At 52.0% G+C, this 10713-nt stretch overlaps 1 protein-coding gene across 1 annotated transcript; it reads right to left on the bottom strand.

The window, feature by feature from the left end:
• Positions 1–2801: 2801 nt before the first annotated feature.
• RLN3 (relaxin 3) lies at positions 2802–10060 on the bottom strand. Its single transcript, XM_075578199.1, has 2 exons — positions 9846–10060; positions 2802–3109 (listed from the first exon to the last, which is right to left on the bottom strand). Exons 1-2 carry the CDS (start codon positions 10024–10026, stop codon positions 2829–2831), a joined length of 462 nt encoding a protein of 153 aa, XP_075434314.1. The 5' UTR covers positions 10027–10060; the 3' UTR covers positions 2802–2828.
• Between the last annotated feature and the right edge of the window lie 653 nt (positions 10061–10713).

The following is a 10713-nucleotide window of genomic DNA, read 5'->3' as shown; positions in this document are numbered from 1 at the left end:
CTCGGGAGCAATCTTCGGGGAAACCCTTCAGTCGAATCACCTGTTTGGGTTTTCTGCCGGTGATAGAAAGTCCGGCGGACCTTAGAAGGAGCCCGCCTTTGGAGTTACTGAACCAGCGGAGGCACGCAGGGTTCAGAGGTGTAACGGCCAGAGGCGGCCACCTACTGCGTCCAACACGCTGGGGTGGTAACCCGGGGCAGACGGGGCAAAATACTTTGATACATGGGGGCGGGGTAAAAAAAAAATGCACCAGATTTTGCACCAATATTACTTTAATACATAGACCCCTTGGGGTGCTGATCATGAGTGTGACGGAAGGGGTAAATATGGCTGCTGTTAATAAAGGTTGAGTCTGCCATTACCCCTACCTGTCAGTAATACATTGGTATTGTGTTATATGTTATGTGTATGTCTTTGCTTGGTTCCAGCACCTCAGGAATCGGGGGTTAATATGTTTGCAGGAGAATTGTTGCAACTTGGTCTGTGACCGTTCCCTGTGTCCTTGTTATGTTGCAAATGTTACCTTGCAGTTCTACCCACCAATCAGAGCCTGGGCATGTAGGTAGCACCTTCCTACCCACCAATCAGAGCCTGGGCATATAGATAGCATCTTCCTACCCACCAATCAGGGCCTGGGCATGTAGGCAGCTCCTGGCCCTGAGTGTGACAATATTATGTTTTAATTGTATAGAACGGTGGGGAGGGAGACCCCTAGCAGACAGGGAGGGAGACCCCTAGCAGACAGGGAGGGAGACCCCTAGCAGACAGGGAGGGAGACCCCTAGCAGACAGGGAGGGAGACCCCTAGCAGACAGGGAGGGAGACCCCTAGCAGACAAGGAGGGAGACCCCTAGCAGACAGAGCCTGCAGAGAGTTAGGCCGAGTCCATGGTCCCTGCTGGCTTGCTGAGGCGCGCTGAGGCGCAGGGAAAGCGGGTGCTTTCCCTGGCCTTGCGGTTGCTTACCGCACGCGCTGTCAGCAGCCGTCAGGGGGTCGGCCGGGGGCATGCGCGTCATTGGCCGGGGCGGGCCAGTGACGTCACGGAGCAGGTTCGCCCTCATTGGTAAACTCTCGTGTTCTGTCTGGCGATATTGATCCCTGGTATTAGTCCTGGTCTCCTGTGACAATGAGGTCCATCATAATAATCTATCTATATATTTCTGAAAGTGTTGTATGCGTGTCTGGTTGTCCTGTGTCAAGGGGCAATCACATTGGATCTTTGGCCTGTCACTCCGCCTCAGGCCAATGAGATTGCTCCCTTGGCCCGCCCACCCCCGAACACCTCTCATTGGCCTGAGGCGGAGTGACGGGCCAAAGGTCACACACACACACACACACTCCCCGGTGCTCCACTCAACTCCCCCCTCCCCGATGTTCCACTCACCTCCCCCCTCCCCAATGCTCCACTCACCTCCCCCCCCTCCCTGATGCTCCACTCACCTCCCCCCCCTCCCCGATGCTCCACTCACCTCCCCCCCCTCCCCGATGCTCCACTCACCTCCCCCCCTCTCCCCGATGCTCCACTCACCTCCCCCCCCCTCCCCGATGCTCCACTCACCTCCCCCCCCCGATGCTCCACTCACCTCCCCCCCCCTCCCCGATGCTCCACTCACCGCCCTCCCCTCCCCGATGCTCCACTCACCTCCCCCCCCTCCCCGATGCTCCACTCACCTCCCCCCCCTCCCCGATGCTCCACTCACCTCCCCCCCCCTCCCCGATGCTCCACTCACCTCCCCCCCCCTCCCCGATGCTCCACTCACCTCCCCCCCTCCCTGGCGGGGGGAAAGGCAGCCTGCAGCTGCTACGTGGCACCTAAGATGGCGGCGCACGGAAGGACCCCCTTCCTCCCTCACGGAGTAACTAAGATGGCGGCGGCCGGAATGAGAGGTGACGTGTGTGTGTCACTGTGTGTCACTGTGTCACTGTGTGTCACTGTGTGTGTACTGGTCAGGCTCTGAGGCTCCTACCCAGTGGGAGGTCTGGAGTGCCTTAGCACGCCCGTCCTCTGGCTTTTTTGGCACCAACTTAATCCGTGCTCTGATTGGCCTGCAGCCCCTGTCCCATGCAAAGGATAGCCACAGAGGGCTATATAAGGGGAGCTGTTGATCCGAGCACTAGAGACTTTCTGTGAAGGAGTTTGGATCTTGACTGTGACCAGCTGGAGATACATGTCAGCGTGGCTGCTGTGTGATCAGCACTCTGATATCCTGGACGAGAAGCGGACAGGGCAAGCCTTCTTGAAGCTGGCCCCTGTGCCTAGCAAGGCTAGAGTCTACTCCCCAGGCCCCCAGTTTGTATTGTATCTTGTTATTGAACATCTTTGTTTTGCCGGCTGGCGTGCCAGATTAAACCTCATTTTTATTCAACAACCTTGTCCTGCCTGGTGCCGGTGATCCCGGTGGCTCGGGGTAAAAGTACAGGTCCCCCGTCCCAGTAATAATATTTATAGTAATAGTAATAATATTTCTGCAATGAGGACTCAGACACTGAGAATATCAATTTGAAAATTTATTTTTCACAGATATTGAGACACAGTTACTCACAACTTACCCCCCAGTTACTTCTATCCCCCACAATTTACCCCCCGTTACTACTATTCTCCACAAATTACCCCCCGTTACTTCTATCCCCCACAACTTGCACACTCTTGCTCCTCTCTCCCACCACCCAACCCCCTTCCTCCTCTCTCATACCCCCCACACCCTTGCTCCTCTCTACCACCCCCCACACCCTTGCTCCTCTCTACCACCCGCCCACACCCTTGCTCCTCCCTCTCCCACCCCATACACCCATCCTCTCTGATGACACCTCCCCGAGCTCCCATCCTCCTCAGCACAGGGAGCTAATCTGACTCTTGCTGCACCCCCACTTGCAGCAGGTGTTCGACAGGCCCAGCGCGGCCTCTCTCCCCCTCCTCTCCGAACCCCTCAGGGGCTCCTCTCCCGCTCCCCCTGCTCCGTGTCGGACCGCCGGGGGGTCCCTCCAGCTCTGGGGGCTTCCGTAGTCTGGGAGATCGCTGTTGTATGGGCGCAGGCTGCCCGCCCACTCGCTGAACGCCTCCTCCTCCGAGTCCCCGGGGACCAGGCTGCCGAAAACATCCACGGGGTCTCCTGCGAGAGAAGAAGGGGGAAGTCACACACCGCTCTGCAGAGCGTCTCACCCTGCCAGAGACCTGCATTGCGTCGCTTCCTTAACCTCCGTCCCTGGCAGAAACCTGCAGAGCGTCGCTCCCTTAAACCCCGTCCCTGGCAGAGACCTGCAGAGCGTCGCTCCCTTAAACCCCGTCCCTGGCAGAGACCTGCAGAGCGTCGCTCCCTTAAACCCCGTCCCTGGCAGAGACCTGCAGAGCGTCGCTTCCTTAACCTCCGTCCCTGGCAGAGACCTGCAGAGCGTCGCTTCCTTAACCTCCGTCCCTGGCAGAGACCTGCAGAGCGTCGCTTCCTTAACCTCCATCCCTAGCAGAGACCTGCAGAGTGTCACTCCCTTAATCCCTCTCCCTGGCAGAAACCTGCAGAGTGTCGCTCCCTTAACCCCTCTCCCTGGCAGAAACCTGCAGAGTGTCGCTCCCTTAACCCCTCTCCCTGGCAGAGACCTGCAGAGCGTCGGTCCCTTAAACCCCGTCCCTGGCAGAGACCTGCAGAGCGTCGCTCCCTTAAACCCCGTCCCTGGCAGAGACCTGCAGAGCGTCACTCCCTTAATCCCTCTCCCTGGCAGAGACCTGCAGAGTGTCGCTCCCTTAACCCCTCTCCCTGGCAGAGACCTGCAGAGCGTCGGTCCCTTAAACCCCGTCCCTGGCAGAGACCTGCAGAGCGTCGCTCCCTTAAACCCCGTCCCTGGCAGAGACCTGCAGAGCGTCACTCCCTTAATCCCTCTCCCTGGCAGAGACCTGCAGAGCGTTGCTCCCTTAACCCCTCTCCTTGGCAGAGACCTGCAGAGCGTTGCTCCCTTAAACCCCGTCCCTGGCAGAAACCTGCAGAGCGTCGCTCCCTTAAATCGCGTCCCTGGCAGAGACCTGCAGAGCGTCGCTCCCTTAAACCCCGTCCCTGGCAGAGACCTGCAGAGCATCACTCCCTTAATCCCTCTCCCTGGCAGAGACCTGCAGAGCGTTGCTCCCTTAAACCCCGTCCGTGGCAGAGACCTGCAGAGCGTCACTCCCTTAATCCCTCTCCCTGGCAGAGACCTGCAGAGCGTCGCTCCCTTAACCCCTCTCCTTGGCAGAGACCTGCAGAGCGTTGCTCCCTTAAACCCCGTCCCTGGCAGAGACCTGCAGAGCGTCGCTCCCTTAAACCCCGTCCGTGGCAGAGACCTGCAGAGCGTCACTCCCTTAATCCCTCTCCCTGGCAGAGACCTGCAGAGCGTCGCTCCCTTAACCCCTCTCCTTGGCAGAGACCTGCAGAGCGTTGCTCCCTTAAACCCCGTCCCTGGCAGAGACCTGCAGAGCGTCGCTCCCTTAAACCCCGTCCCTGGCAGAAACCTGCAGAGCGTCGCTCCCTTAAATCGCGTCCCTGGCAGAGACCTGCAGAGCGTCGCTCCCTTAAACCCCGTCCCTGGCAGAGACCTGCAGAGCGTCACTCCCTTAAACCCCGTCCCTGGCAGAGACCTGCAGAGCGTCACTCCCTTAATCCCTCTCCCTAGCAGAAACCTGCAGAGCGTCGCTCCCCTTAACCTCCATCCCTGGCAGAAACCTGCAGAGCGTCGCTCCCTTAAACCCCGTCCCTGGCAGAGACCAGCAGAGCGTCACTCCCTTAATCCCTCTCCCTGGCAGAAACCTGCAGTGCGTCGCTCCCTTAAACCCCGTCCCTGGCAGAAACCTGCAGAGCGTCGCTCCCCTTAACCTCCATCCCTGGCAGAAACCTGCAGAGCGTTGCTCCCTTAAACCCCGTCCCTGGCAGAGACCTGCAGAGCGTCACTCCCTTAATCCCTCTCCCTGGCAGAGACCTGCAGAGCGTCACTCCCTTAATCCCTCTCCCTGGCAGAGACCTGCAGAGCGTCGCTCCCTTAATCCCTCTCCCTGGCAGAGACCTGCAGAGCGTCGCTCCCTTATACCGCGTCCCTGGCAGAGAGCTGCAGAGCGTCGTTCCCTTATACCGCGTCCCTGGCAGAGACTGCAGAGCGTCGCTCCCTGATTTCTGTGCGTGTGTGTTTTATATTTCAACATAAATGTATGTTAGCATGACACATAACACCCTGACACACACACACACACTAATACATACTACCGCACTGACACACACACACACACACACACACATTGATACATACTACCGCACTGATACACACACACACACACTGATACATACTACCGCACTGATACACACACACACACACACACTGATACACGCTACCGCACTGATACACACACACACACACACACACACACACTGATACCTACTACTGCACTGATACACACACACACTGATACATACTACCGCACTGATACACACACACACACACACTGATACATGCTACCGCACTGATACACACACACACACACACACACACACTGATACATACTACCGCACTGATACACACACACACAGATACACGCTACCGCACTGATACACACACACACACTGATACATACTACCGCACTGATACACACACACTGATACACACACACACACACACTGATACACGCTACCGCACTGATACACACACACACACACACACACACACACTGATACCTACTACTGCACTGATACACACACACACACACACTGATACATACTACCGCACTGATACACACACACACACAGATACACGCTACCGCACTGATACACACACACACACACACACACTGATACATACTAAAGCACTGATACACACACTGATACACACACACACACTGATACACACTACCGCACTGATACACATACTCACACACTGATACATACTACCACGCCGACACACACACACACACACTGATACACGCTACCGCACTGATACACACACACACACTGATACATACTACCGCACTGATACACATACACACACACACACACTGATACACGCTACCGCACTGATACACACACACACACACACACTGATACCTACTACCGCACTGATACACACACACACACACACACTGATATACGCTACCGCACTGATACACACACACACACTGATACACGCTACCGCACTGATACACACACACACACTGATACATACTACCGCACTGATACACATACACACACACACACACTGATACACGCTACCGCACTGATACACACACACACACACACACTGATACCTACTACCGCACTGATACACACACACACACACACACACACTGATATACGCTACCGCACTGATACACACACACACACACTGATACATACTACCGCACTGATACACACACACTGATACACACACACACACACTGATACACACTACCGCACTGATACACACACACACTAATACATACTACCGCACTGATACACACACACACACACACACACTGATACACGCTACCGCACTGATACACACACACACACTGATACATACTCCCACACTGATACACACACACACATACTGATACACGCTACCGCACTGATACACACACACACTCACTGATACATACTACCACACTGATACACACACACACACTGATACATACACACTGATACACACTACCGCACTGATACACACACACACACACTGATACATACGACCGCACTGATACACACACACATTGATACACACTACCACACTGATACACACACACACTGATACACACTACCGCACTGATACACACACACACTCACTGATACATACTACCGCACTGATACACAGACACACACACTGATATACACACACACTGATACATACTACCGCACTGATACACACACACACACACTGATACACACTACCGCACTGATACACACATACACACATACACTGATACACACTACCGCACTGATACACACGCACTGATACACACACACTTTTACACACTACCGCACTGATACACAATACCATATTGATACAAACTACCGCACAGATACACACATACACACTGATATACACACACTGATACACACTACCGCACTGATACACACACACACACTGATACACACTACCGCACTGATACACACACACTGATACACACTACCGCACTGATACACAATACCATACTGATACACAATACCATACTGATACACACTACCACATTGATACACACTACCGCACTGATACACACACACACACTGATACATACACACTGATACATACACACTGATACACGCTACCGCACTGATACACTGATACACACACACACATTGATCCATACACACTGATACACACACACTGATACACACTACTGCACTGATACACACACACACACACTGATATACACTACCGCACTGATACACACACACTGATACATACACACTACCGCACTGATACACTAATACACACACACATTGATCCACACACACTGATACACACTACCGCACTGATACACACACACACACACACACACACACACACACTGATACACACTACTGCACTGATACACAATACCACACTGATACACACTACTGAACTGATACAATGATACACACTACCGCACTGATACACACACACACTGATACACACTACTGCACTGATACACTGATACACACACTGATACACACTATCGCACTGATACACTTATACACACACTGATACACACACACACACAGATACAAACTACCACACAGAAACACACACAGACACACACATACACACACTGATACACACTACCGCATTATACATACACACAGATACATACACTATCACATAGATACACAGTATCACACACATTAGCACACATATACACGCAATATTTCACACAAACTATCACACCATCACACTGATAAACATACTATCACGGATTCATACACACTGATACACATACAAACACACACTACCACACTGATACACACATACTGATACACACTATCACACTGCTACACACACACACACACACACTATCATACTGATATGTACACTATAACACACACACTATTAAGCTAATACACACTGATACACAAATACACTATCGCACATACAATCACACTGACACACATACTGTACACACACACTATCACTGATACACATACACTATCACACATGCAACCACACTGATACATACACTACCACACTGATACACACAGTGCACACACAAACATTGATACACACCAATACACAATAACTGACGAACACACAGTATACATGCACATAAACACAATGGTATACTCCGACACTGACACACACGTGACACGGACATATCCAGCGATACCCACACATTTGCACACTCACATATACACACAGACCCACACATTTGCACACTCACACATACACACAGACCACCACCTCTTTTCTCTGTACACACTCTCTCTAGGTGACCTAATCACATCTTTTGGGTTTAATTATCACCTCTATGCTGATGCCACAAATATACTTTTCAACACCTGACCTTACACCTGCTGTACAAACCAAAGTTTCTGAATGTCTCTCTGCGATATCATCCTGGATGGCCCTCCGTTGCCTTAAACTCAACATGGCTAAAACAGAGCTCCTCATACTTCCTCCCAAACCTGGCCCTACTACCTCCTTCCACATTACTGTTGGAAGTACGATCATTCACCCAGTAGCCCAAGCACGCTGCCTAGGGGTCACACTCGACTCCTCTCTCACATTCGCCCCTCACATTCACAAAGTAACTAAAACCTGTCGCTTTTTCCTCCGCAATATAACAAAGATACGCCCTTTCCTCTGTTGCTCGACTGCTAAAACTCTGACTCAGGCCCTCATTCTCTCCCGTCTCGATTACTGTAACCTCCTGCTGTCCGGCCTTCCTGCCTCTCACCTGTCTCCCCTACAATATATCCTAAACGCTGCTGCCAGAATCACTCTACTCTTTCCTAGATCTGTCTCAGCGCCTCCCCTCCTGAAATCCCTCTCCTGGCTTCCGATCAAATCCCGCATCTCACACTCAATTCCCCTCCTCACTTTTAAAGCTTTACATTCTTCTGCCCCTCCTTACATCTCACTATACCCCCTCTGCCCCTCCTTATATCTCAGCCCTAATTTCTCATTATGCACCATCCCGACTCTTGCGTTCTTCTCAAGCATGTCTTCTTTCTACCCCCTTTGTATCTAAAGCCCTCTCCCACCTTAAACCTTTCTCACTGACTGCCCCACACCTCTGGAATGCCCTTCCCCTCAGTACCCGACTAGCACCCTCTCTACCCACCTTTAAGACCCACCTTAAGACACACTTGCTTAAAGAAGCATATGAATAGCACTGTGGATATTCTGAACACATGATACATAAAGCTTGGCCCCCTGCAGACGCACTTACCAGAACTCCCTCCTACTGTCTCTGTACGTCCTCCCTACCTACCAATTAGACTGTAAGCTCCTCGGGCAGGGACTCCTCTTCTGAAATATTACTTTTATGTCTGAAGCCCTTATTCCCATGATCTGTTATTTATATAATCTGTTATTTATTTGATTACCACGTGTATTACTGCTGTGAAGCGCTATGTACACTAATGGCGCTATATAAATAAAGACATACATACATTTGCATCTCACACAAACCCACACCCTGTTACACACACACACACACACACACATATATATATATATATACATACATACATATACATATATATATATACATATACTGTATATACATATATATATATATATATATATATATATATATATATATATATATATATATATATATATATATAGGTAATCCAGATGCTGACTGCTGTGTTTGACCTGCGCAATGCGCCACACGCACAGGAAACACGCCGCAACTTCAGCGCGGCCATGCGATTTTTTTTTTACCTGCCTGACCGCCATCGGCCCTCCTCCACCGCGATCCACCGCAGGTGAAAATCACGGCTCGGATAAACTCTCTCCCGCACAACTTCACCCCGAAGGCTGGCGCCCGGGCACCGGCGAGCGCCCCGCTCTGCCACGCCAGGAGCCACAGCGCGGTCAGCACGGCGGGCGTCACACACTGCATGTTTCCCAGACTCCCACGGGGCAGGCAGTGAGGAGAGAGGATGTCTGCGTATTAACCCCCTTGCCCGGTAATACCGACTCTTATAAGCTCACGGTGTCCGGGGGGGGACGCCGTGCCCCCTCCGAGCTGCGTACTCCCCCCTCCTCTTCCCCCCCTCCCCCCACCCAATCAGCCTCCGAACAGAGATAACCTTTCAATGGAATAATCAGCGAGGAATTATTCCAGGCGCGGGGCGAGCCCCCTGACACATCCTGAAAAGTACTTTCACAAAGTACTCCAAAAGCACCATCAACCTGCGCTCCGGGTGAAGAGGGCGGGCTGGTGTACGGCTGTCAGTCTCTCCTGCCTGAGATTGGTCGTCCTCGGGAGCAATCTAAAGGGAAACTCTTCAATCGAATCAATTTTCTCTGTACACACTCTCTCTAGGTGACCTAATAACATCTTGTGGGTTTAAATATCACCTCTGTGCTGACGACACACAAATATACTTTTCAACCCCCAACCTTACACCTGCTGTACAAACCAAAGTTTCTGAATGTCACTCTGCTATATCATCCTGGATGGCCCTCCGCTGCCTTAAACTCAACATGGCTAAAACAGAGCTCCTCATACTTCCTCCCAAACCTGGCCCTACTACCTCCTTCCACATTGCTGTTGGAAGTACCATCATTCACCCAGTAGCCCAAG

This window comes from Ascaphus truei, chromosome 20 (genome assembly GCF_040206685.1).
Source record: "Ascaphus truei isolate aAscTru1 chromosome 20, aAscTru1.hap1, whole genome shotgun sequence".
Lineage (NCBI taxonomy): Eukaryota > Metazoa > Chordata > Amphibia > Anura > Ascaphidae > Ascaphus > Ascaphus truei.
This window is presented reverse-complemented; position numbering and strand designations above follow the sequence as displayed.